General features: G+C 39.6%; 2 protein-coding genes across 6 annotated transcripts; one reads left to right on the forward strand and one right to left on the reverse strand.

The window, feature by feature from the left end:
* Window positions 1-458: 458 nt before the first annotated feature.
* On the reverse strand, window positions 459-14516 carry pds5a (PDS5 cohesin associated factor A). 4 transcript variants are annotated; one of them, XM_077605066.1, is made up of 33 exons: window positions 14399-14516; window positions 13379-13531; window positions 12683-12886; window positions 12495-12581; window positions 12308-12405; window positions 11094-11220; window positions 10897-10977; window positions 10673-10813; window positions 10409-10524; window positions 9995-10089; window positions 9747-9892; window positions 9465-9616; window positions 9154-9267; window positions 8776-8857; window positions 8639-8687; window positions 8408-8547; window positions 7985-8100; window positions 6280-6385; window positions 5951-6111; window positions 5754-5877; window positions 5505-5663; window positions 5316-5384; window positions 4406-4542; window positions 4140-4263; window positions 3749-3953; window positions 3555-3669; window positions 3339-3471; window positions 3129-3248; window positions 2591-2653; window positions 1875-2008; window positions 1400-1478; window positions 1075-1325; window positions 459-826 (listed from the first exon to the last, which is right to left on the reverse strand). In XM_077605066.1, the coding sequence occupies exons 2-33, from the start codon at window positions 13490-13492 to the stop codon at window positions 823-825; spliced, it is 3846 nt and encodes a 1281-aa protein (XP_077461192.1). In that variant the 5' UTR covers window positions 13493-13531; window positions 14399-14516; the 3' UTR covers window positions 459-822. The 4 variants fall into 4 exon arrangements, with proteins under 4 accessions (XP_077461192.1, XP_077461194.1, XP_077461191.1 ...); XM_077605068.1 differs by lacking the exon at window positions 14399-14516 and adding an exon at window positions 14331-14374; XM_077605065.1 differs by lacking the exon at window positions 14399-14516 and adding an exon at window positions 13881-14020 and having other exon boundaries at window positions 3555-3645.
* Window positions 14069-27060, forward strand: n4bp2 (NEDD4 binding protein 2). Of its 2 annotated transcripts, none has more exons than XM_077605063.1 (16): window positions 14069-14183; window positions 17664-18630; window positions 19218-19342; window positions 19416-19504; window positions 19588-19664; window positions 19764-19904; window positions 20241-22609; window positions 22703-22788; window positions 23283-23328; window positions 23681-23847; window positions 23918-24042; window positions 24170-24296; window positions 25079-25258; window positions 25873-26041; window positions 26187-26310; window positions 26392-27060. In XM_077605063.1, exons 2-16 carry the CDS (start codon window positions 17675-17677, stop codon window positions 26435-26437), a joined length of 4827 nt encoding a protein of 1608 aa, XP_077461189.1. In that variant the 5' UTR covers window positions 14069-14183; window positions 17664-17674; the 3' UTR covers window positions 26438-27060. The 2 variants fall into 2 exon arrangements, with proteins under 2 accessions (XP_077461189.1, XP_077461188.1); XM_077605062.1 differs by lacking the exon at window positions 14069-14183 and adding an exon at window positions 15555-15997.
* The last annotated feature ends 406 nt before the right edge of the window (window positions 27061-27466 follow it).

The following is a 27466-nucleotide window of genomic DNA, read 5'->3' on the forward strand; positions in this document are numbered from 1 at the left end:
ATATATATATATATATATATATATATAATATATTATAAACGGCAACAATGTAAATTGTCATGGGTATCCAAACTATTTAATACCACAAACGTACTAAAACTGAAGCATTGAGTAATGTACACTTTACGATCATTCCTGATTTTTGTCTAAATCACTATATACAGGACAGCATTTTTTTCCAACCTAACCAATTTTTTGGAATGAAACTGATTCTCTGTTGTTAGGTGTCATACAGGAAAATAATATTCATATCAAGTCATTGTTCTGTCTGATGTTTCCTTTCAGGAAATCAAATTTTTGCAGTACTCATACCACATTTCTTTTGATTGCAAGTCCAAGCAAAATAATAATAATAAAAAAAAGATTTAGCCGAGTAATGGATCACATCTCAGAAAAAGTCGCAAGCCCACCAACCCCACCCAATAGAATATTGAGGAGGAAGCCATGAGTCACTGGAGGATTTTTACCAGGGAATTTAATAAGCAACAGTCATACCGGATTCAAATTCCTGTAAAATGTCCATGTTTTTTTTGTTTTCTTAAAAATGTCTCCACAAAAAAAGGTAACATGAAACAAAAAAAGAAGAAAATATAACAAGTTTAAGACCTAAATACAATGAGCTCCAAATTATAACTACAGAGTGTTTAAAAACCTTCTAGGATGTCATGATAGTCCATGTGCTGGTAAAATGTAGATCTGTGTAACGAACTTGAGAAAAAGGTCCATAATTGTCCGGGAGGAAGTAAGCAAAAGGAACATTTACAATGGCATGGTAGGCTGTGAGGAATTGTGCCCTTTTAACTCCAGTTGTGGCTCCACACTTTACCTTGAACAAAACAAGCACAGTAGAAATGTAAGCAGCTGATTAGTCAGATGCTGCATATTATAGCATCAAAATCATTAGTTAAGCTGTCTTTGTTATATTGTTTGGAAAAAAAGTCCAGGGTCCTCTTGGTCCTTTGTGGAATTGATTTCGACACCCCTGCTCTTCACGGTGTTCCAGATTTCCCTTAGAGCAGGGGTCTCCAAACTATTCCATTCCATTCTATGATGTGCCAATGAAAATTACTTTACCTCTGTAGGTCAATCTGTCGATTTGTTCCCTCGTCATTCTGCTGCTTTGACATCTTGGTGGAGTCTGATGGATTGGATTTGGGGTCTGCTGCTCTTTTCCTGCCTCTTCCAGACCCACCACCCGTCGATGCAGTCTCTTTGCTTGCCACCGCAGGAGATGCGGCTGTGGCTATTTTGGGGGGGCGGCCACGTCGTTTTGCAGGCGGTGCTTCCGTTCCAGCGTCCGCAGTCACATTCTTACTCGTTTCGAGCTATGACAGGAGGAAAAGGATAACTGTCTCAATACGCAGTGCAAACTTTTCATGTTGGCGTTAAATTTGCGTACCTTCTTTACATCTACCTTCTTGATGACCGGGTTCTCATTATTTTCTTGCGTTTGGCTCTCCGTGGCTGTATTACTTTTACTGCAAGGGTAAAATTACACAAATGAAGTCACTGGGAACAAGGAATTCCTGTTCATCACAAAAATACTTTTCAGACCCATTCTACAGTAGGAAGTATAAAATTTAGTATAGACAAAATATCTCAACTTATATTTTTGACCTGTTTTACCCTTCCCAGATGAAAATGCAATTTGAAATATATCTGTATTTTATCAATAAAAAGACCATGCATTTTTCTAGGGAAAAAACATAAGGGATTATTGCCTCAGTATATAACTATGACGGGAACCTAAGCAAAATATTGATCAATCGCATACTTCCACAATTTTGTTGATATTTCATGCGAGACTGTGCTCTGCAAAAATTCTCAGATGTAGTGTGGCCTACAATATATAACTGGAGCAGCAGAGTGCATACCTGTTGTTGTTGACAGTGGAAGAGCTGTTGGTGCTGGTATTACTTGTATCGGAGACTACATTTGTTTTGAAGAGCTTCCTGCCTGGTACTGTCAGAGTTTTGTTGACAGTAACCAACACTGGAGCTGGTTTGGGCTGCAGAAAACAAGTTTTGGCTATAGTTACCAGTCCTATAGAGTTTCCACAGAGACCTAAAGATGGACTCTGCTCTACGATGCACCGCTTGCCTCTGAGGCTTTCCGTCGATGTTCATAGAGCACCTGCCTCTTATTATACTGTATTGTGGGTGCCCGTTTTGCCATCCGTATTATACAAAGGCTAAATAACATAAAACACATATACACAGCCAAGGGCAGGTTCTAACCTGTAGGCATAGCTTGATGGAAAATTCAATGAGTAAACTAAAGCTGTGACAAATAGCCACAGATGGCACAGTCTTAAAACAGTGTGTGTGTGTGTATGTGTTAATGTTGGGGAGGATCTGCCCCCCTCCCCTAGAATCCTGCCAGGGATAAATTGTAGTCAGTTTTTGCGTAGTTTTAGTAAACATCTTATTTAGAATGAAAACTATTTTTACAGCACCTTTAAATGTGAAAATCAAAAAGGATTACAAAATAATTCCATGGGGTTTTACTGTACAAGTATGTTTTTGTCTCAGCAACGGTAATTACTTATTAACTTGTTTAAAAAGCTTCAGCAATGTTGTGTAACATTTACCTTTCCCGTGAGCAGCATTTGTCGCATGTCTGCTGCCAAGTATTCTTTGTCATTTTTAAAGTCCTGAGGAGAGATAAGATTGAAAAGAAAAATGTTAAAAATGAGTGTCGATGATTTACCTTCTGCATTCGTGAGTCAAAAATAAAATACAATGTACTGCAGTGATTACAAGACTAGGAAAAGTATTTACAGTCTTCCCTCGATTATCGCAAATTCACTCTTTTTGCGATTTTTTCCTGCTATTAATTATTTAAATAAAATTAATATTATTTTTAAAGTTCATAAAAATGTGAAAATCCATGCTGAAATTTGTAAGCGGAAGCCACTCTTGCTACTAGGACTCAGCACTGAAGGGGGAGGAGAAAAAAAAAAAGGTAGTCATAATAGAGGTGACCCTATGCAATTTTTCGATTTTCGTAGCCATGTCTTCTACATTAACCGTGATATTCGAGGGATTACTGTATACAGTTTCTAAAGTGCTGTCTCAACAAAATCAAATTTACGATATTCAAATAGTTTGAAATATATCATGTATTGCCTTGTCGAGTGCTAGGAAGAATTTGGGGCATATAAAGGGCTCGTTTGGACAATCCAGGTGACATGCGGTGCTCTTGCTCGCGATGACGAAGAGAGCGACGTCACACACGATATACAGCTTCTGAAAATGAAAACATATCATGAGAAAAGACAACAAGATAATGTCTTTAAGGGTACATTGCAAGTTGGTCCATTCACATTTATTGCTTACCTCATTGGCTTTTATGTCTTCAGGACACTGTGCATCTTTGGTCCGTTTGATGCTCTCTACCATCTTCCTTAGGAAGGCGTGACTATTATTCTCATTCTTGGTCATCAGCACCTCAAGCATGAACCATAGACACCTAAGTGCAACAAACAAAAACTTTACTGGAGAAGCAGTCACTTGTAAACAAAGTACAAAAATAAGTCACAGCCAAACACTCACTCTTTAATATCTTTGAGCTGGTCATACTCTTGCGGTTTTGTAAAATCAGGGTCATGAGCCAGCAAGTGGATCATGAAAGGAACAACATACTCTGGAAGGAAGGAAATCATTTTTTCTGTGAAAATGAAGCGAAAGATTATTGATCACAGTAAGCTTTCAGAAGATTTTATCTTTTTTTATGTAACCAGGTTTACCCTGAGTGAGCGAGTTCTGCTTGATGTACTCTCTGCGCACTGAGATGTTCTTGAGGAGGCACTGTCGGGCATGAGCACGGCGCTCTTTCACTGGGTCCTTGGCACACAGGGCAAAAACAGCCAGGTACTCCAGTGGCAGGGACAGTTTAGCGAGAGCCAAGTGCAACTTCTGAGCAAAAATCTGCCGCACCTGGTAGCACTCATCCTGAATACAGAGCAAGAGCTCGATCAAAAATAATGCTTTTACAATGCTCTACTACGATTTACACTGTTAAAAAAAATCCCTCCCATCCCCTTTTTTGGTCTGTGTTAATTGTGCAAATGCCATACTACAAATATGCAGTGGTCCACTAAATTGCAAACGTTCCCAGTAATGACAAGTGAGACTAACATTGATAACAAGGCCACACAGCTGGAACTGTTCAGGTGTGATTATTTCATGGTAACATGGCTCCTGGGCCAACTTCATAATGGCGCCACCTGCAGCCAGCCTGAGTCGAGACATGTCTGATTTACTGCAAGGAGAAATAAATAAGACAAAAGAAAACCTTGTAAATTACTCCAGATAAATAGAAGACTGGTGTAGTTGTCATTCAAATTTAGTCTTAAATCATGTTAATCTCTTGACAATGAGAGTGCTTTTGTGCTTGGTGTTACCTGATTTTCTTTTGCTCTGTAAGATCTCCCTCGCTAACCAGCATGGCAGACAGTAAGCGTAATGTGGAATTTGCTGACTTGGATAGGTTGTTCTTCATTCCTAGTAACCAACGTACCAGCAGCTTGATGGCCTGGACCTGAAGATCAATCAGATAAACACACAATTAAATGAATACTTGGGCACGTCTTACTTTATTTAATGTGCCTTTGTTTTGGCACAAGACATTGATATTTAACTCGACTAAAAAAAATGTCAGCTTTCTGACATTTGCCCTTCAGAAAATTGTCCAGCCTTTTTTGACCATGCGTTAGCTTTTTTAGCCGGGCAGTTCTCTATGGAAATGTTCCTCTTCCTCTAACTTTAGTTGTGCCACAGACCACATTCTCATTAAGCTTTTTGTACAATGAAATGTAGCAAGATTTAGATGCCGGCAAAGTCTGCCAACTCAGCAGTGGAGGCTGTGCCTGGCACAAGCTGGCTGTGATTGCGAGCCAAGTCAACTTTAATGAGCCAGCACCACAATGATTGTATGGAGCCAGCACTAATGCCCTGCGATTGTCAACTTCAACATAAAAAACCAACAAGGAATCCATGATGGTGATATGTCTATCACCATCTTTGGCAGTGAAATGTCTTCTTTCTCTACCATTCCCTTAAGGTCTTTAAATAACTAACAGAACACACTCTATAAATACTATATATCTCGTCATCAGTAGCAGTTAATGAGTTAATGGGTCAACGAACGTTTTTTTGGGGTGGTTATTGCAGCAACATGCAATTACAATCCACTGTTTCTCATGTAAAACAAATGTTTGAGATTCAATTATACAACAGATCATACCTAAAGGGCAAAAGTTAACTAACAAATGATTTAAGGTGTAAGAATGTGCGTGAGTGTGCGTCTCCCACCTTAGCCAGGACTTCAGGTGAAACCTCTTCATCCGTGGTCCATAGTTTACCATTTTTGTTTCCCACTGACTAGAGACATAAAAGGACAATAAAAACTCCTCTTACTTTAACACTACCAGTACTTAACACAAACACCAATTATTCATAATCAATCACCAAGTGTGAAACAGGAATGAGTTTTTTGCTGACCCTGTCATTCATAAGCAAGTCTTTGACGATGAAGTTAGCCACAATGGACTTCATCGGTGAGGCAAACTGGTCTGGTGCCAGCATGGAGATGTGGCCCAGTGACACGAGAGGTGTGATGAGCTGCTCAGGAACGTCTGCATTTAGACTTCGCGACAGAGGCTGTAGGTATACGGGGCACATATGAGTACATAAGTTGTTGTTTTTTGTTAAATGAATATTAAATTGTTATTTAAAGTTAGGTCACTCTACCTCAAAAATCTGAGCTAACTGTACTTCTTTGTTGTTGAAGATGGCATGGATACAGTGCACAGCCTGCTTGGCTTGGTGAGGTGTCCCCCTCTTGGCTTTCTGATGTAGAATGGGAATTAGAGTCCTGATGGATACATAAGATCAATTAGGCATAACTTTTAGCATCATACATGATTCTAATGTCAAGCATCACGTACGATCTTATCTGTGGTAGTTCCGTTTCAATTTTCTGCCCAGTATTTCTGAATATCTGTATCGCTGCCTCAGCCACCTTTTCATCTTCCATTTTTAGACACTGGAGAAGAGACTCATAGGTCTCTGATGAGTGGAATGCTGTGGGGTGTGTGAATGACAGAACCTAAACAGCACGATATAGGTGGTTAGTTAGTAGTTAGGAAGAGTGTCTTTAAATAAAGATTTGGGAAAAAATGTAAATGATCATAATGACAGATGGATGATCAATATTCAGTACATCAAATGGACACGTAAAAAAATGAAATAGGAGGACTCTTCTGGTATAATGCACCTTTAGTAGTTCCAAGCCTGAGCGGATGGCCGTGTCAGGCGTAACGCCTTCCTCATCATCATCTGCTGTGCCTTCAATTGACTTGTTGAGCAGTTTTACTAAAGCACTAAAAGATAAAGCCTAACAATTAATATGTTTTAAAAAAAAGCAAAACCTCATTTTCAATTTTAAGACTAGAAAGGGAAGTCATCTGAAACATGAGAACAATCTATTAAGCCATGGCAACATCTATCCAATGGTGTCTTTCTATAATCCAGAAAAGGTTAAACTTTAAATCAGGGGTCTCAAACGTGCGGCCCGCGGGACGATAATTTGCGGCCCCCGTCTTAATATGAAAGATCGATTTTTTTTTTTTTTTAATTATTATTATTATTTTTTTTTTTTACCTCTTTCCCCATGATGGCGCCGTTTAAGTGGCAGCCAGTGGCAGTAGCTCTGTCCACTCATGTTTTTCTTGTTTTACAGCATGTTTTACATGAAAAATTAGAGGGAACATTGACATGCACCTGCTTGTGGCAGGTGTGATACTGGTGTGCCGATAGCGAGCAATGATGATGTCGTGACCGGATGATTCGCCTAAAGATGTTTCGCCGACGGACGTTTGACAGACGGACAGGTCGTACTAGTATTTGTTAGTTTAATGATTAAATACAAATACTAGTATTTGTATTTAATCATTAAACGCTGTTTTCAGCTGGATTTGACCGAATTTGAGAGCATTTTGAGCCGTTTGGCGAATGGACGTCTATAGACGTTTTTTTGCCTCCATCGCGATATCATCCAGTATTTGTATTTAATCGTTAAATGCTGTTTTAGGATGGATTTGACCCGATTGCTGTCATTTTACGGCTCGGTTCTGCTACATCTGCCTGCCCAAGAGTGCTTATTCCCGGACTGCCATTGATGGTAGACGAACATTGATTTTTACTATAATTTGGACAACACCGGCGGCGGGCCGGATTAAAAATCCTAACGGGCCGTATATGGCCCGCGGGCCGAGGTTGAAAAACTTGTACACACACGATCCGGCGGGGCGAGCGTTCGAATCCTGTTTCGGCGAAACCTCCGTTCGGCCGAATGAACGTTCGGTGGAACGTCCATTCGGCGACCTGCCCGTCTGTCAAACGTCCGTCGGCGAAACGTCTTTAGGCGAATCATCCGAGTGCGCTCAGGGAGGTTGTCTTTCTGCTCAGACCAACAAAAAATTAGAGGGAACTTTGGTTCGGAGCTGAATGAACCAATCACGGTGAGGTATACGGCTCTGGAGGGCGGGACATCGGCCGGGCTGTCCAGTGCCTCGCTCACTCACTCATTCATTCCTCCAATCAGCTGGGCGGAGGAGAAGCCGTGAGGCCGATCACTCCGCTCGGCGCGCACACTCCTCCGCTGCTCTCAGCATAGAACTGAATGTTTTATCAGTGCTTTTCTTGTGGAAATCCTGATGCGGCCCAGTCTCACCCAGACTCGGCCTCTAGCGGCCCCCAGGTAAATTGAGTTCGAGACCCCTGCTTTAAATGGAGCTGAGGATGCAGTTACTCTCCTTAACCACACGATGTCTCAATGAATGAAAAAAAAATCAGTTGATGGTGTAACAATGTTAAACATGAGCATGAAGCCTCAATACAAGTGGTACTATTTACAGTGAGTGTACCACATCAAATTTCACAAAGAACAACAATTGTTTAAATAATAGAATTTTTCACACCTTATTGCTTCAGAGTCGATGTGGACAGGGGCGATGCGTTCAAGCAGGAACTTGACCATCTCCAAAAATGGGTTAGTCGGTTGTTTGGGAAAAGTTAACTTCCGCGTAATCTCCCTCTGTAACAGTAATTATGTACAGTTACAATCTTGTCTAGATGAAGGCTAATATATTTATTAATAAATCCATGACAACTTTGCTGGTTTGATTCATTATCTCAGCTATTGATGTGTTCTAGTAAAATACAAAAATGTGTCCCGAAATTAGCTTGTGTATTTATCAGGTGTTAACCCTTATGACAAGCAGATATTTATAATGGAAGGATGGCAATTTCCACTTACAAAAGTCGTGATGCACATGGCATACAACTTACAAAACAGCAATGTCTGTTAATTTTATTGAATGCAGCGTTTCAAATTCACTCACTACACAGAGTTCAGCCTGTTTGCAGGAGCAAGTCGGACTAATGAGCATCTCGAGTTGGACTCTGAGCTTCTCATCTTCACCGAGGACCTGGTTGAACTTCTTCATGAAATCTTGAGCTTTCCCTGCATCTGGCAAGTTCTCTGAAGATGCAAAAAAAAAAACAGTTTTGATTTATTTTTAAATGTTTGGTTTTCAATGAAACAATAGCGATCATATGGATGGGTTACTGACTTGCAATGTTCATCAGCTTCCCAAACATGGCAGTGTTATTAGCCTCAGACTAAAGGAGAGAAGAAAATATTGATATTTGATGACAAAATATTACATCCATGTTAAAAACAGGAAAAGTGTCCGATGAGTCTACACACCACCGGTAGTTTATGTAGGTCAAGCAGCTCTTTGACCAGGCCCCTGAGCATATTCTGACACTTCCACATCTCATTCAAAGCCCTACAAAAAACAAAGAAAAGGTGAGGCACGATGCTTGACTAACACAGCCTTTGCTTTGTTGCTAATTTACGTTTGATGATATTTATCTAATACTATGGGCAGAAACGTCAAATTATCAGTGTTTGTTTTCATTTCTAATAGTTTCGTGCATTTTGCCGATTATAAAATCGACAGCAAATAGATGACAGAACAGAAACACTGCACAAATGAGAAGGATAAGCATCTTGAAATGGGAAGTGAATGGGAATAGCACAAAGAAAAAAAGATATAAAAATGAATTATGCAGGATTACTAACTTGACAGCATTAGTGTCCAGACAGGCATACAGGTAATAGAGACACTTCATCTTTTCTTCTGTTTCGAGGCTGTGCGGGACCATGAACTGTGCAAAGATCTTCTCCACCAATAACCTGAAAAACACAGTATCAGTCAATATCACACCGAGGGTCTACTGTTGCATTTCATTACCAATACTCAAACCAAGATGCTAAAGTGCATTTTAAAAGCAATCCCTGAAACAAACTCGTCACAACTGACTGTCAAGCCATCCTAAGCAACAGTACCTTATATACTATCTCTTTTAAGTGATTTTGGTTGTGCTTTTTACTTGTCATCAATGCTGTTCTGGTAGTAGATGTGCAGCAACTTGTCTTTGATCCAGCTGATCATCAAGGCCGATTCCTTCCCAGCTTCGTGGTGCAGACAGTATTTTTTGTAGAGCTGAGCCAAGCCCATCATCGCCTCTTTGCGTACTCGCCACTGTCAGCAAAACCAATGAGAAAACCTCCTCAATAAACTCCATTTAAAGGTCATGTAGTATAATGCTACAAGCGTGGTTCAGAAATTGCCTCGGGGCATTTTGTGTATACGTTACACTGCATTATCGCACCCTTTTGTCCAACGTCCGCTCTCTTACGAAGCCCAAAAGCTGATCATTGACCAAATTAAGATCCTTCTTTCCAGCATTGATGATGGTGACAATGACATCATGACGAATGGCTTCCTCAGGGTCATGGGAACGGACTTTCAAAAACTCTGAGTAAGAAGTTAGAAGAATTCATGTGTGAAGTAGATTGAATTACAGGGAGGCACCCAAAGTAAGATAAATATAAAGTCAATATTAAAAAATGTGCACACCTGTAAGATCTTTTGCCAGATCTGGGTGATTCATGAGACAGTGGCTGGCAAACTTTACACACTCCAACCGTACCGGAACATGAATGTCATTGAACCTTGAGGGAAAACACAAGTAACTCATGAACAAAAATCAAGGAGAAAGTAGATGGCTAAATTCTAGACTGGCTATCTTTCTTCAAAAGCTAGTAATGTGTAGACAGTCACAGCAGCATTCACTAATTGTACCCCAAAAAATATAATAACTAGCAGTGACTTGAAGACTTGCAAAAAAGGCCATTGAAGGTGATATATGCCCCAAAATGGATTTTAATTAAAGGTCTTTCCATTTAGTTTCATGAGAAATGATTATTTGACATGAGAGTTTCGCATTAGGAGCTTGGTCAACAAATCTGCCTACGGTTTAAGGTAACTCACCGTCCTAAGAAACACTGCCAAAGAGGTCTATTATGTGAGGCCAGCTCTGAGTCTTTGGCACCAAACAACTTTGCTAGCAAACGTACAACAGCCAAACGCTCTTCTCCATCATTGCTCTAGATAGTGATTAAAACAACATATTATTAAATAAGTGATTAAGTGAAACACTCGGAATGACACTATATGCTACGACATATTTATCTAGATATGAATGAAATGAATGTAGTTGTACATGAACATTGGTGTTTTGTTTTGTTTTTTAACCTTGAGTTTGAATTCCAGTTGAGGCATGACAGATGTAAGCAGCAAAGGATCGATGGCAAAGAGTTCTTGAATGAGGTCAAAGACGTGCTCGGACAGATCACTGACGGATGATTTGCCCATCACTAAAACCTGATTAAAAAACTAACAAAAATACACAAAAAAAGATTAATATGTAAATCAATATATATCACTCAGACAGTCGGTATTTTAAAGTAGCCACGTACATTTGCAATGCATGTTTCAATGGTCTGGACGGTTCGCTTCAAAATGGTCTTTGCAAGATCGTATGCTTGTTTGTTCAGATTCTGTCCCCCCCAAAAAAGTTACAAATTGGTGAAAATTACACAGCACTGTATCAAATTTGTTGAAGGAAAACGACCAAATGTGCAAATATTCATAATTCCACTCTAACAGTTCTCACCTTGTGTGCAGCAATGAGGTTAATGAGGATGGTATCCAACAGTTCCTGTGTGACTCCGTCTCCCTCCAGGATGATGGAACACATCAGGTCCATCATGTGAAGTTGCACTTTTTGATTGTGACTGTTACTGAAGGGAGACAGAGTTGAATGGCTTTTTGAAATGACTCAGTTGCAAAATACAGTACAGTAAAATAAGTACAGTGAAGACCGAGTGGCAAGTAATAGGAACAAAGTTAGGTGCTTATTTATTTGGCATGTCCGCAGTAAGATCTAGCGTGAATCGAGAGTGGATTTTCACCCCCGTTCCCTGTCGCTCCCATTGTAGATAGAGTGTAATGCGAGGTATATATATATATATATATATATATATATATATATATATATATATATATATATATATATATATATATATATATATATATATATATATATATATATATATATATATATATACAAAATTGCTGAGCTTTGTAAACAAAGATAGATCGTGGAAGGTTAACACCTTGAAAAGTAGCTCTTGGAGCAACAAAAGTTGGAAGTAAGTCACGTGTGATAGCTTTCCACAAATGTGGTAAGTTCGAAGTGCAATCAGTGGATTGCAGTCAGGTGCTTCTCGTTGGTTAAAATGTCCGTGGAACAAAAAGCTGCACCCGCAGCGGGCCTCCCGGACCGCTTTGCCCTCCCCCGAATTCTAACGCTAACAACACAGTAGATCACGGGAGGTTGGGTCATTGAAAAGTAGAGTAGATCATGGAGCAAAAAAAAGTGAGCGCCCTTGTGCTAGAAGAACACTCACACAGTAAACATCTGCCTAAGCAGTCAAATTCAAAGAATTACCACTATTTGGTAACAGGGATGTGTATTTATTATCTCTTTTACCTTTGCCCTCCTGCTCAAAAAAAGTCATCATTATTTCTCTAATTATATTATCTAGCCAGCAAATTTAATCAAATAAAGTAATGTTATCAAGTTATTGCAAAATAGCTTTTTGATCTCTGACTTTTCACCTTAGGACCTCAACATTTAACCACCTCTTATGTTTCATGTTACAAACATCCTGCAAGTTTGATAATAAAGCCGTTATTCATTTCCGATTTATCTTGAACACAAACCAACAGACAAAAACACACGGGACTGAATACATAACTTTTTACTGGGGGATGTGATTAGGAGCTCATAATATGTTTGAAGCAAAATTAATTGAAAGTTCTTACTTGATCACAGAGAAGAGGGTCTTGAAAAGCTGGGTGAAGATCTCGTTACAGTCCTCGAGTTCAAAGCATATGTTATATGATTTAACCCATGCCAGATTCTACATGAACAGACAACAAATTCATTAAACCTCGAATGAAACATTGGTTATTTCGGCCAATTTTGGATAATAATGTTTCTTAGCATCACCTCTAGAAGATAAAAGTATCTGTTAAACTGAGGGCTCTTAGTATCTTCCAGTCCCTTCAGCTGTCTTGTGATGAAGAGGAAGATGTCCTGCAGACCGAGACAACCAAATAACAAATTGCCAAGTATTGGCCAATTATGTTGATTTTACTACTCAATATTATAACCGGCGTGAAAGGTGAGCTCCTTGCCTTGAGTTTATCATGAGAGGTGTAGGGGGCTTCAGGGGCATAGATCCTGAAGATGTCAGCCAGACAGCAGGCCACAAGCAGTCGAACATCTTTATTTGGGTTCCTTAGAAAAAACTCTGAGGCAAGGTGGAGTGCTAGGCCAAGGTATTGCTGCTTCTCTTCTTCTGAATCCTGATCCATGTCCATGTATGTTTTTACCACCATCTGTGCAGCATAGCAATAGCAGAGCCACTTTAATCATTATTTTTAGTGTTTTGTGTACAAATGAAAAAAATAATGACATATAGAAATTGATGGACAGATTATTTGCATTTCACATAATCAAAACTGTGGGATAATTTGTAGGGTTTATAAAGCCTTACACAGTAGGGTTGTAGATGAGATAAGGGATAACTTTAGGTGAGAGGGAAAATAAATCACCCTGGACTGGCGGTTAGTCACACAGTTTATTACTTGATACTACACAATGCAAGAAACATCTAGTGACCTAATACCAATAATATGCAGGTTCAGTGTTGGGGGAAATGAGACATTTATGACCACCCTTTCTAAAAACATTACTGCAATAGAGATATGTAGTGTGGCTCTCATATGACTTGGATGGAAGACCTAGCTGGTTAAATTATAAGAGGGATTTGGCATGGTACCAGGGGTAAAGTTATCAGAAGTACAGTAAGAGCAATCGCATATGCGTACCTTCAACCGCTTGACCACCTCATCGTTGCTGATCTTGTCGGTTATCTCTTTGACTCCCGGAGGATAGATAATCTTCCCGTCGCCCGCCGGTTTCTGCTGCTGCGGGAACTCCATACTTGTAGATGTCAAATCCAAGCGGTCTTCTACTGGCCTCTATGGGCCGAAAAACAAAAGTTCAACACTACCTGCCTCCACACTTACAAAAAAACTCATTTGGAGCACTGCTACTTTCTCTAATCGTTCGATCCCAAACAAAAACTCCTCCTATGCCGACTGGCGGTTCAATAGCAGGGATCTGACCAATAGACTGAAGTTACAAGGCTAATATTCCAGCAGATAACTGCATATTATTAGCTTCTATGCTAAATGCCCCAGCGGCAGACCCAACACGGGTTTTCGTAATTACATCTCAAAACATCATCAAGCTAATACAAGTGCACAATTTGAAAAGAGGAGTCACATCCGGACGGAATGGGGCTTGGCGAAAAACTACATTAAATACCATATGTGAATCGCTTGGTTTCTCTCCTGTCACACGGGCAAGCAACTTAGCTTGCGAAGGAGGTATTGAGGAAAAAGCATTGGCTAGCGGCGTTGCATTTAGCGGGAAGCACGGTTAGCAGCTGCCACAGCGAGTTAGCCAACTAGCTAGCTCCTTGCTAGTGCTAGGCCGCAAACTCTTAAGGTGCCTATCACATCTCCCTCCATAGACGACCACAGGAAGTTAAAGTATACCATGGCAAAAGCGTAAAACACCCACGACGCTGGCTAGATCTCGAGGGTTCCAACAAACGCAACAACTTTGGTAAGTTTAAAAACGAAGCTTATATACTTGAAGCTCTCTTTTTGTACTTCAACACATCTGCCGCTAGTTTACATAGGAAGAGCTGCTGCTGCTATCAGTAACTTGCGTTCACGGACTAATCTGAAGCACCCAAAACGAATGGCTTACGCAAATGTTTCGAAACAGCACGCGAATAATTCCGGCGCGGTTGCAGGCATCCTTTTGCTACTATTTACCTCTTCAGTGGGCCGATTTAATTCATTAGGCTGACAGAGGTTGGGTTTAGTTTTCGGCACAAAGCTCTATCCGTTCAGTCGGTTCTGTTAGTGTGACGGCTGGGTGGAGAGCGCCCCCTTTTGTGGTACTACACTTCCAAATACCAGGCCGGGCACAGGGTGATATGCAGAAATGTCAGTGATACTGGATCCACTAAAAAAACACACTAAAAATAAGGTGATTAGACAGGTGAACCATTTGGTCTCTGCCATTCAATTCAATTGAATTGAATTGAATGCTTTTATTGTCATTATACAAGTATAATGAGATTTAAAGCTTTCATCACAACTTGCACAAATTATTTGTGCAAGTTGTGATGTTTTGTGATGTTTGAAATAACAACAAACAAACAGACAAATAAATAATCAATAAATAAGTAATAAATAATAAATAAGTAGTCAACATAATAAGTAGTCACAGCATAAATAAGTAGAGAAGTGCACAAATAACAACAGCAAACAGATAAATTATAATAAATAAATAAGCAATACATAAGTAGTCAACATAATAATTAAGTACATAGTAGTCAATATACATGTTTCAATTTTCAATTTTACTCTCATCCACTTTATCAAATGCATGGAATGATTCTAAAATACTACCAATATATATAGTATACATATATCTTTTATCGGGCGGCCCGGTGGGGCGAGTGGTTAGCGCGTCGGCCTCACAGCTCTGGGGTCCTGGGTTCAAATCAAGGTCGGTCCACCTGTATGGAGTTTGAATGTTCTCTCTAGGCCGGCGTGGGTTTCCTCCGGGTACTCCGGTTTCCTCCCACATTCCAAAAACATGCATGGTAGGCTGATTGGACACTAATCTTGCCCCCATGTATGGGTGTGTTTTTACTGCAACATTATTTCATATTAGCCTGTGAAATATCAAGTTTACGGGATGAATTTTCTTTTTGTTTATTTGTTTTTTATTTGCACATTACAAATAATAAATCTGTTTTTTATACACTTTCACATTCAAAACATTTGGCTTGTTACTTGAGTACCTGGCATGGTAACAAATTCCAGGGTCTTCCAAAAGTTATATTTTGAAATTTGTTTTAAGACATCGGAAAGAACTTTTACTTTGAAATCAACGTTACGACTTCCGATGTCGGCCATTTATACTGTAGATGACTCCCACTGTCGTGTTTGTATCTCCTTGATATATCTGAGCAATGGACCTATATTATTATGGATTTATTTTTTTCTCACAGCATTTCTTCTGCCGCGAATGTTTGCTCAAAATGGATGCTTTTTAACTGCTACGTAGTTATCACCGCGTAGTTTGCTAAGGAAACTAGTCAAGGACTTATTTTAAAAGTGTCAACATGCCTCGGAAAAAGAAAAGCGAACAGAGCCCGAACAGAATCCCCGGTGGGGCGTTCTCGGGGGATAACCTCGGTCGTGGACCACTTCAGGGTTACAATGTCGCTTTGATGTCCAACCATTCACCCAAGAAAACAGACTCCGACAGGCAAAAAACCCTGCAAGAGATGCGAGAGATATTCTCCCTCTTGGACCCTGAAGTCGTACTCATGGTGCTGTCTGAATTTGATTTTAAAGGTAAAACCAAATCGTTTCTGTGAATAGAGTAATTGTCAGGAGTTTATTTTAAGTATGTACATTTAAAGAGCAAAAGAGGTTTCTTTCATTAGTGTTTGATAAGATAAAGGCACAATTTTGCCACTGTCGATTTGAGTGTTTTGAGAGCAGAAGGCGCTATATACAAGTTTAACTACCTTCATTTACTATGCCATTTATGTTTCGATGAAGATTTTCAGGCCAACGAATTTCCCCTGGTTCCTCCATAAAAAAAAAATAATAAAAAAAATACACCATCTAAAACAAATCATGCACTAATATTTAGTTGAACCACAGCAGCATTCACTATGGAATTGTCTCTAAGGTTATGCAATGTGACAAGATTTATTTCCACATACCTGTCAACCTCGGCCAATTGCTCCCCTTATTAATAATTGCAATTCCCCTTATTAAGTGACAATAAACCGTACAAATGCAACGTGGCACATATTTACTCAAATAGGACGCACTTAAAAGTCTAAAATTGCCCAATCAGTCGGTGCGCCTTTTGTATGTATGAAATTCAAGACGATCCGGATTAGAGCCCAAATGGGTAAAACAGGTTTTACAAAAAAACATACTTAAAAAATCCCATACAAAAGTTGTTAAACGTCGTAAACAATTTAAAATAAATAATAATCGGACATAGGCTTTGTTATCATCATTGACTCGACAAAAGCCTAATTGTCATCATACCCAGCTGCGTATGACGAAATTGCTATTTAAATGATCAAAACAAGGTATAAAATATGGGGAAACGTATCAATTGACAGGTATGTTTCCATCCCATGTTGCATTTAGTTTTAATCAAAATCTTGCATTGACAATGGTTGTGTCAGGCCGCTCCAGTTTTCTCCAGCACATCCCAAAGGCAAATCTGTAAAAGTGTGTGACTTTCCTTGTTGCCTTTTCAGTGATTTGTTAGCATATATTAATTTATTAATGAAAGCTTTAGTTATGTATCACTTTTCATGTCTAGAAAATGCTGCACAAAGTCGTTTACATAAACAGTTTCCAAAAGGAAAATCAAGCCACATATTCATACATATGTTTTCAATTGCTTTATACTCGCATGCAGACATTGCGGGGAAACAATAGCGTAAAAAATAATCAAGTGAAATGAAGAAGGGATTTCTCCCTTTGAAATCTAATTCCGGTAAATGTGTTTTGTGGTTCATAGCCTTGGTTGGAAGTTGGGAGTGTCAGATCCGGATAATTACAAAACAAGTCTAGTAAGAATGGGTGTGTGGGTGCACAACCTGTAAATGATAGAAACATAAACATTTAGTTGGTTGACTGAGTGCCAAAAAATTAGACCAAGTCTATTGCTCAAGCTAAAAAAAATTGGAACACAGGTAGTGCTGACTTCCTTTGGTGTTTGGAGAATATAGGAAGGACTTGACACATTACAATTATTGTAATTTCTTTGGAAAAAAAACATATTTTGGAACACAACTAAGACTTGATATAAGGTTTTGTCTGAAATTCTCTGGCTAATAAATTTTTGTTGCATTAGAATTTTTTGCATAATGTAGTTTCTTCTTTTTTTATTGTTGTTCCAATTCCTATGTCCGTCTTTGAGAGTAATAATTTAAGTGGTGAATTTAAATCATAAACACAATGAACTAACTAATTATCTGTGTTGTAGTTGAAAACGCCATGGATTCCTTGTCGGAACTGTCGATTGCTGCTGAATGTGCAGCTTCTGTCCCGTCTTCAGTGTCCGGCTTTGAGAGCACTGCTGCAGCCCTGCTAGGTCCTCAACATGTTTCTCAGCTTGCTCAAGACTCTAGCTCTTTGGAACTGTCAGAACAGCTCTCATCTCCATTGTCTACCAGTGTCGTGACTGAAGACTTGGACTTTCAACTTGATCAGGGTCTACAGAACCTCTCTGCACAGCAGGGAGATTTTCCCAACAGCCAGCATTTGTCAGCTGGCATGGCACCACACTTTTTCCCTCCACAACAGTTTCTAGACCAGGTCTACCCTGAGTGTCAGGGTCCCGAGTTTAGGCGAGGCTCTGCTGGGCGGCCATGTCTTGACGGAGCCTTGTGGCCTTCTGGAACTCCCTCTTCATTTGACCGGCTCAAGACTTTAGACAGTGGCGGCGAGGACAATAAATTGCTTCCGGATCTGAAACATCAGATGACACAAGAGCATCCTTATCGGCCCAAACCGCCATTGGATCTCGGCGCTTCAGGGCGTCCCTCAGCCTTTCAGATGTATAAAAAGAACGAACCAACGCAAATCCTTTTAGAACAGACTGGGGTCTTTGAAAATATACCAGCAGGAATTGGCTCTCAGGGGAACACAGCATCATGGAATCTTCGTTCACATGCCATCTCTCCTCATTTACATGGAAAGCAAGGACCATGCTTTATCACTCCTATTGCACCTTCACATCCTCCAGTTCCACATCACTCCCCCTGGGGAGGGCAAGGACAGGTCTGTCAAGCACCTCTTAGATATCCTGCAATGATTCCCAAATCCTGGGCTGTGGCTGCTCATAATCCTGGTGGAATTGCAACTGCTCGAGCTAGCAGGCTTCATTTGGAAGGAAAGGTTCTGGTGTTGCTTCGTGGGCCACCCGGATGTGGGAAGTCCACTTTGGCACGGTATGAAATTAAGAATATCACTAACAGTAGTAGACATTTGTATTAGATGGCCACTAGATTTCAGTTTTTGACACACAAGCGTAACACCAACAAAGTGTTTGTTTTTCCCTTTCTTTATTGATTAATGCATCCACCTTTGTGGAAGCTTTATAAAAATATTCCCCTATTTCCGTAATGCTAAATAGATGGGGTTGCACAAAACAATTTGGGACATTAAAACCATTTTTAGGAGGGCAACAGCCTGATGGCTTTCCTGTTAATTCCAATGTTTTGAGTTACAAGGCTGTTATTTGGACAAATTAACTTGTATCTCAAATACTATTTTAAATGTAAAATTATAGTTACTGTGTTTGCTTACGCTTGTATCTCAGTTATTATTCAAATGTGAAACTCTTGGTAGTGTTTCATTTAGTTTCACAGTGGTTGGTTGCCATGCTTGATTAATTTCTTATTTGAAAGAGAAGCCCAGATAGCCTGATTGAATTTGCTTTGAATTTCTGAAACATATAGGTTATGTTGTATTGAAAAATGTGTTCTTTGTTAATGGTCTTGAGGAATATTCCTACCATGTCTATTCATTTCTGCAGATCTTATCTTCAACATAACCCAAATGGGGTTGCTCTGAGCACTGATGACTACTTCACTCATCAAGGACACTATCGTTTTGATCCTGCTTCTCTGGGGGAAGCTCACGAATGGAACCACAAGCAAGGTAGGTAAATGCAATTGTAATTAAGAGACATGCCTCAAGTACTCTATCTGTCATTGTACCCCCCACCCAATAGCAAAAGAAGCTTTTGACAGAGGTGCCAACCCCATCATAATTGACAATACAAACATGCAGGGCTGGGAAATGAAGCCCTATGTGGCCCAGGTCAGCCCACTGCTTCCAATCTCTTTAGTAAAATGCTGATTTCTTGTTGCCCACGTTATTATTGTATTTTTTTCCATTCAAAGGCATTGAAACATAACTACAAAGTGCTTTTTCGTGAAACAGACACTTGGTGGAAGAATAAGCCCAGAGAGCTAGAGAGGTGAGCAAGAAATAGGAATTATGTAAAAATAGAAAAGTTCCTTAAAGATATGCACTGTAACATTTTTGGGGCCTTTTTTCTGTGTATGTACCTGTGCAGACGTAGCAAACATGGTGTTTCTGTGGAAACGATTCGGCGCATGCTTGATAACTACGAACGCTTTGTAACAGTTAAGTCCATCATGGGGGCACAAATGCCTGAGTGGAAACAGCACCTTCAAATGGAGAATCAAGGGATACAGTAAGTCTCAATTGGGAAGACAGCGTCACTATTTTCTGTACCATATGACAGACGATGTCCTTTTTTGTGCAGATTTTACAAACTTTTTACAGCTGATAATATTACTAGGCCTACCAAGGCGCAGAATATTATGTTTTATCTGTAGTTTTTATCCCCGCTTTTAGATGTTGCTGTTAAATAGCACATGTCATGATTGGAAAGAAAATAGTCAGCAAAAGTAAACTAACTGATTTAATTTAATAAAGGCCAAGTGTTGCGCTCTGCAATAATAAAATTACCTTTTGTCAGTGATTGGAAGTCAATGTAGAGATCATATTCTTATCTTCTGTTTCATAGGTCTGTGACTCCTGAAGCAAAATGTCCTGACCTTGTCAGTGAACCTGGAGTGATGGACCAACTAAAGCATTGCCAACCTCATCTCTTTTCTTCTCTTCCTGATGTGTCATCTCTTGTTCATCTTAATGAGCCACACAAGTTGGAATATGATGACTGCAAATCAAGAAATTTGCTTGATTTACAGCTAACTAAAAATACCACAGAACACACCAACATGGATGATGATGATAGTGAGTTGGAGGCTTTAGGTCAATCTGGTGGACAGCTTGGGGTACCTGATTGTATTGTTGAATTAGTGATGAATGAAGACCACCAGAGTAATAAAGTCCCTGTGGCGTTCTCTGAATCTATCAAACAAAGGATACCAAGGGAAAAAACAACCAAAAGGCTTGATTCCACAGATTTGGAGAAACATATAAAACCGACAGAAGGCTTGGCAATTGTAGAAGCGGTACCAATGCTAGCTGGGGAAGAGGAAAAGATATCTGCAGAGCTACCTTTTGTCGGCGATTGGCCCTCTGATGGGCCCCTTGAGCAGCGGCAAGTAAGAAAAAAAGAAAGTTATAAAAGCAGTGATGAAAGTAAACTCACAGCATTGTCTAAAGATGTCAACAATGACACAGGTAAAATGCAGTCTGGAGATAATCTGACTGAGTTCCAGAAACTTCTTGATCTCATTCAGACTGGTGTAGTCACTTGCTATTCCGGTTCTTCTTCTTCTTCACCTGTTTCTCTTTGCCAAGGGCAGAATTTAGAGAATGATGACAAGATTGAAGAATTCCTGAGCTGTAGGTCTAAGAGTGAGGAAGAAAAACAGAGCACAACATTAGAAAAGAGTGGCAGAGGTGATTTACCAGATTGTGTTTTAGATTGGAAAACTGCTGCCCTTAATCAGGATACCAGTGATATTTTAAATAGTGAAAATGAAAAAAATACAGCATCACTTTTAGACATCGGTTGTGAAAAAGAATCAAATGCTGTTGCAGATAACCAGCCAGGTGTTACATCTGAAAATGCAAAGCTGAAAGAAAGCTGTGGCATTGAGTGTGCTACAGAGCTGGCAACCAATGAGTTGGCTGCACATGTTGATAGCAGACAATCTGTTGATATTTGCCAAGGTCATTTTTGTGGAGAGCCTGTAGCACCAGAGAGTCGTGTTCTCAATGAACATTGTCCAGAGCGAAAGCAGCGTCAGGTTCGAAGATCAGCGAAACAGTGCAAGCTCGCCCTCACCTTCACTCAGAACTGTCTTGCACCTTCTGGCAAATCACATGAAAGTCTGAATACCACATCACAATTTTTTGACAATGATCAGAGTAGCATTACTACATGTACTGACTGTGACACAAGCTTCCATCCTACATTAGAGTTAGGCACCAAGATGAATGAACCCCATCTGCAAACAGACTCAAACCTCTCTAATGATAAATGTTTTCACACTCAGACAGAACCTCAGGACTTTGCCCTTCTTTGGCGTCTTAATCATCAAGATGGCCCATCAAAAAATCCAATCGTTGCATCCAGCTACTCCAGTGACATCGCAATCCTATGTGGTGTGTCCTCACGATTTGTGGCAGAGGTTGCAGCTGCAGTTTCTGCTGCGGTTGCAGTTAACCCATCTACGCACAATACAGTCCCATATCGCGTGGTACATGAGAAGAGCACACAGGTGGAGGATCATGAATTGGGAGCAGCTCGAAGTCGTCTTGAGAGTCTGAGCATACTCAGTCGCCATTTTAAATTAATTGGTTTGGATACATTGGAGGACTTGTATGACAAATGCCACCAAGACTTGGAATGGACAACCAACCTCTTATTAGACTCTGGGGAAAGGTTCTATAGAGATGAAGATGTAATAGAGGAAATGCTAGAGGAGCAAAATGTTAGAGTTGAGCAGAGCAATATAATGTTAGCAACAGCGTTAGACACCAAGTTGGGAGATGAACTTCCTGATGTAGGACAGACTACCGTTAGCGAAGAGCTTCAACAATGTCCAATGTCCTCCGATAATGAGTCACTATGTTTTAGAGCTGAGGCGTCTCCAAGAAGGGAGCCAGATACAAATTCACACATCGTCTCAACTAGTCTCAGCATGCCTACTTTGGAAAAAAAATGTGACATTGAACAAAATGTAATAATCGAGGACTCAAGTTTTACAACTCCAGAGGAGATTGCAAGTTTGGAAGAGGTCCACCGACTGCTGGAGGCTGAGCTGGCAGAGCTGGAGAGAGAACAAAAGCAAAAGGATCATAGGACTATTGGAAAGAAAAGCAGTCAAGGTGTAGACATTCAGACTGTGGAGCTGAAACTCTCTGTTGAACTGGCCCTGCAACTAACTGAATTGTTTGGCCCTGTGGGAGTCGAACCAGGTAACAATGACAACTACTCATTTTACGCCGATCTTTGACTTAGATTATCAATGGAATTCATTTATTCATTAAGTATGTGCCCACATTTCTCAGGTACATGCTCCTCAGAAGAATATGCAGTGCAGATGGACATGAACATGGCTAAACTGCTCCACCAGAAGTGGAAAGAAACTATCCAGGTGAATTATACAAACCAGTGCAAATAACTTGCAGAACCTAACATTGGGGAAGGAGAAAGTGAAGTTCTATGCTACAGATTCACTAAGAGCTAATTGGAGTCAGTCCACTTGTGAGCTAGATAGAGTCCAATCGATGTGTCCTTTACCTGTTTATGTAAAAACACATTTATGCATTAGTTTTTAAGCAGATGATATTAATTTTTATCTTCTGATTTGCTGAAGATGACCAACTCAACTTTCCAGATCAAACTTCACATTTCAACAGGAACACTAAAGGGTCACAAACTTAATACTTAACTGTATGTCTTATTTTGTTGTTGTCTTATTCCTGTGACTTAGATGGATTTTAATTCAACTTCCAAGATTAAATACAATTTTAAAGTTTATTTATTAAAAGCTCGTTAAAGCTTGTAAAGGGTTCTTACACATTTCCCTCCCATTGCATCCCTCATTTTCGTCCTAGCTGAGTGGATCTAAACCTGTTGTTTTTACAGGAACGGCGGAGACAAGCAACTCTCTCCTACCAGTTACTTCTGGATGGTAAGTTACGCATAAGACCAACTCGAAAGACCTAAAGATTGAAAAGTCATTGTATTCTCTTTTTATCTATATCTATCACCAATATCTATCACCAATGTCCCAACTTCCTTTGATAATACCAACTCAAAAGAGCTAAAGATTGAAAAGTCATTGTATTCTGTATGTATTTATATCTATAGCATGTCCCAGCTTCCTTTTGAATTGGGGTTGAAAAATTGAAACAGAACATTACATGTGGTCATGGATTAGAAACGCTTTTAAGCAAACATTACCAATCTCACGGTGAACTTGGTGATATGTATTTTAAGTGATATCTGACATGTTTTACATCTGAACAACTTCATTACTGTAGCCGCAGGACCACGGCGTGAAGCTCAGCTGGGCAAAATATCCTCACATTTTCTCAGTGGCAAAGATCCAGGCATGCCAATAATGGATCACTGGACTTTTTCCCAACCACGCGTGTCTCTGCGGGACATTATGGAAGAGGAACGGGCGATGCAGGAAAATGTGCTAAAGGTAATACAATCTAAATTTACTACACTACTCATTGATTTTCCTCTGTAGCATCTGACCCAATTTGTTTCAGGCAAGGCAAAATCGTGCAAACGTGACCAGGCGTGATGGGTCCTCCATACTAAAAGAGGACCAGCTCTACTCCCGCTTTCCTTCCATTGACAGACATTTTCTTCAGGATATTTTTAGGGATCATAAGTAAGACTCGAATGTTGATTAGACTTGTATCCACCTTTGTCACTTGATTCTATTTGCATGAACTTTAAAACACCAATGAAATTCTTTACAATGGATAATTTGCTTTCTTGTTTAATAAATCTTTCAGCTGCTGCCTCGCCCAGACAGAGCTCTTTCTGAACTCTTTACTAGACCAGGAGCCTGTCAAGACCGTCGTAGCTCCGGAACCGACTCAATCTGACCATCACAGAACTCCAAGCAAAGAGCGTGAAAAGGTAACTGCTATTTGCAAACTAAAGCCAAATACAGTGGTACCTCGACATACGATCTTAATCCGTTCCGGGACTGAGATCGTATGTCGAGCTTTTCGTATGTCGAGCTTTTCGTAACTCGAGCGGATGTTTCCCATTGAAATGAACTAAAAACAAATTAATTTGTTCCAACCCTCTGAAAAAACACACCAAAAACAGGATTTTGGATTGGAAAAAATGTTTTATTTTTCTTCAGATTTGCCATCTATTAACAAAGTAACACATAACTAGTGGTTTAATAGTAATAAAATGTGTTTAATATAACTAAAATTGGGCGGTGTTGTGTGCACGAGTATACTTCATTACCCAGAAAGCCCTCTTTTTGCCCGCGCATGCGCGTTGTGCGTTTCCTGGTCGAAACTCGTCTGAATAAATCGTTCAGTGCGCGTAGATATCTGTTTAGACGAAAGAGATGCGTCAAAAAAAGACAGTGCGCTACAATGATAAACAGCCTCTCATGTCATGGCCACCTGGCTTGGTCGCATCTCGAAATTTTGATCGTATCGCGGGCGAATTATTCGATCAAATTTTTCGTCATACCACGAGCATGTCGTACCACGAGCTGATCGTGGGTCGAGGTACCACTGTAGATGCATCGTACGAACAAATGTTTTGGAGCCCTTGGCGCCTGCAGGTACCAGCTATAGTGTGAAGTACTACAAGATTTTCAACACTAAATGTAGTTCCTCTATCCCACTGTTAGTTTAACCAAAGCTGTTCATTTGACTTTATTTTGCATGATTAAGAAACTTCCGGAATCTGACGTGACCCAATCCCAGAGGTTTCAGGACATTGAGGATCCTGAGTATAAGGACTTCAGGTCTGAAGCCACTCTGCAGAGAAGTAGGCAAATTGAGTGCTTTTCCAAAGCTGCAGCAGCTTACAAACAGGGGCACAAAGAGGTGGCTTCATTTTATGCACAGCAGGTAAGAAGCCTTTTTTCTTCTTTCTTTTCCACCTTGAGAATTACGGTCTGAACATCTATCTCCATTCTCCCATAGTACCATGTAATGAATTATTTAGAATCTTTCATACGCTGTGCGGAATTTTTCATGAATATAGGGGCCCCATTTTACAATGGTACTGACACGAATGCTTTATGATTGCTATAAATGTTTGAACCCAAAGACCAAATTAATTTTTTATTTTGAGTTATAGGCAGAAACATCTTTGGTCTAATTTTTGACTGTTTTTGTCTTGACATTGTTGTCATGAACCAAGCGTCGTCACTGCTTTTCAATCCGCCCCTACTTTTATATATGTCGTGGGTTTTCCATTTTGCCATGGACCAATACCACAATACCATTACTATGCAAATTACCTGGATCCCACAATGCACTAAACATGTTTTTTTAAACTACCGAAAAATGAAGAGACGAAAAAGACTTCATTAAAAGCCACACAAATGCAGACCTGTATATATGAACATTCGTTTTTACTTTGAGTTTACAGCCCCTTTAACTTATTGTGTTCCATAGTCATATCTTGGGCCAAATGTCCATAAATGCTGCTCTTATGAAAAAAACACCTTTTCCAATAGGGACACTTACACGGTCAGCAGATGCATGAGGCCAACCACCGTGCAGCTGCTCAGATCTTTGAGAGAGTCAACTCCTCGCTCCTACCTAGGAACATCTTGGACCTCCATGGGCTGCATGTGAATGAAGCCCTGGAGCATTTGCGCCACATCCTTCATGACAAAAGTGCAGGTAGGTGGAATTGAGTCTGAACATGAAAGAATAGTATGCTATCTAGAGTTTAAAAAAGGCAAATGGTGACTATAATTACAGTGTCTGCGTACCTTTGGGGTGTGCTTTTTTTTAAAAAGTGTATTCTTTTCAATTGCTTGCGCAGACTGTAAACAAGGTCTGTGTCGACCGAAGCTCTGTGTCATCACGGGAAGAGGTAACCACAGCCAGGGGGGCGTGGCCCGCGTTCGCCCGGCCGTTATAAAGTACCTCAACAACAATGACTACAGGTACTACAGATAGACTGTTACACATACTACTCTACATTTTTTGTGTTGTCGCTCTCATATTTATATCTTTTTATCTCACAGGTATACAGAGCCAAAACTGGGTTTAGTGGTGGTCTCTTTGAAGTAGAAAAGAAATCCAGAGAGAATATTCATGCCACTAAGAGGAACAACGTTAATTAATATATTTACTCAGATTATTTTGGTACGCTCTACCACCTAGTATTTTTGTGTCTTAAAACTGCCAGGAAAAGAAATGCGTAATCATGTAAAGTTTTTTTTTTTTTAAATTGTTGGTCTTTAGAGGAATCAACACTCCTGTCAACTACTATTACTGGTATCATTTTATAATGGATATTTGAACATTTGCATGCTTCAGCCAGCCAATAATCTATCCAATGTTTGTACTATTTTAATTATTTTTTTAAGGCGTGAAACTGCTGTCTTTATATTTTTCTACATGTTACCAATTTTGTCATACGCAGCTGGGTGTGATGACAATTAGGCTTTTGTCGAGTCAATGATGATGACAAAGCCTATGTCTTATTATTATTATTATTATTATATGTTTTACTGTGAATAATTCTGCCTGATATTTAATGTTGTGAAACACTAAATACTTGAGAAATAATAATAGTACTCATTCTGCAGTTTATTGAACATGTAAAGGAAGGCTTGTATTTTTGTATTCTGTTTATACATTCATTTTTAGATGTTTGTATAAAAATAAATGTTTTGTATTTTTGTTTTGTACTATCGATTCACTTGCAGTCTTAGAGCTAATGCTACATAAATAAACATGGGCCTTAGCATATTAATGTTGATTGATCAGACCCTGGACTGATCTTTGTCAAATTATAATTTATTTATATAGCCCTTGATCACAACAAATGTCTCAAATGGCTCAAGAGGACCACAGTTGACAAATAATTATGACACTCTCAATTCTTTGTCTTGACTAATGCTTGTTACCAAAGCATTTCAAACTTAAAAATCCAAATTTGTATTTGGTCCTAAAATTTAAGGTTATTTGTGCGTGTACATTTTAATGTTTTGATATTTGATTACCAAATTGGAAAACAGAAATGTACTCTGAATCTAAAAATAACAATAATGGAATTAATACGGTATCTGCGAATTTGAAAAAGTTCTCGGAGGT

Source organism: Stigmatopora argus, chromosome 7, assembly GCF_051989625.1.
Source record: "Stigmatopora argus isolate UIUO_Sarg chromosome 7, RoL_Sarg_1.0, whole genome shotgun sequence".
NCBI lineage: Eukaryota > Metazoa > Chordata > Actinopteri > Syngnathiformes > Syngnathidae > Stigmatopora > Stigmatopora argus.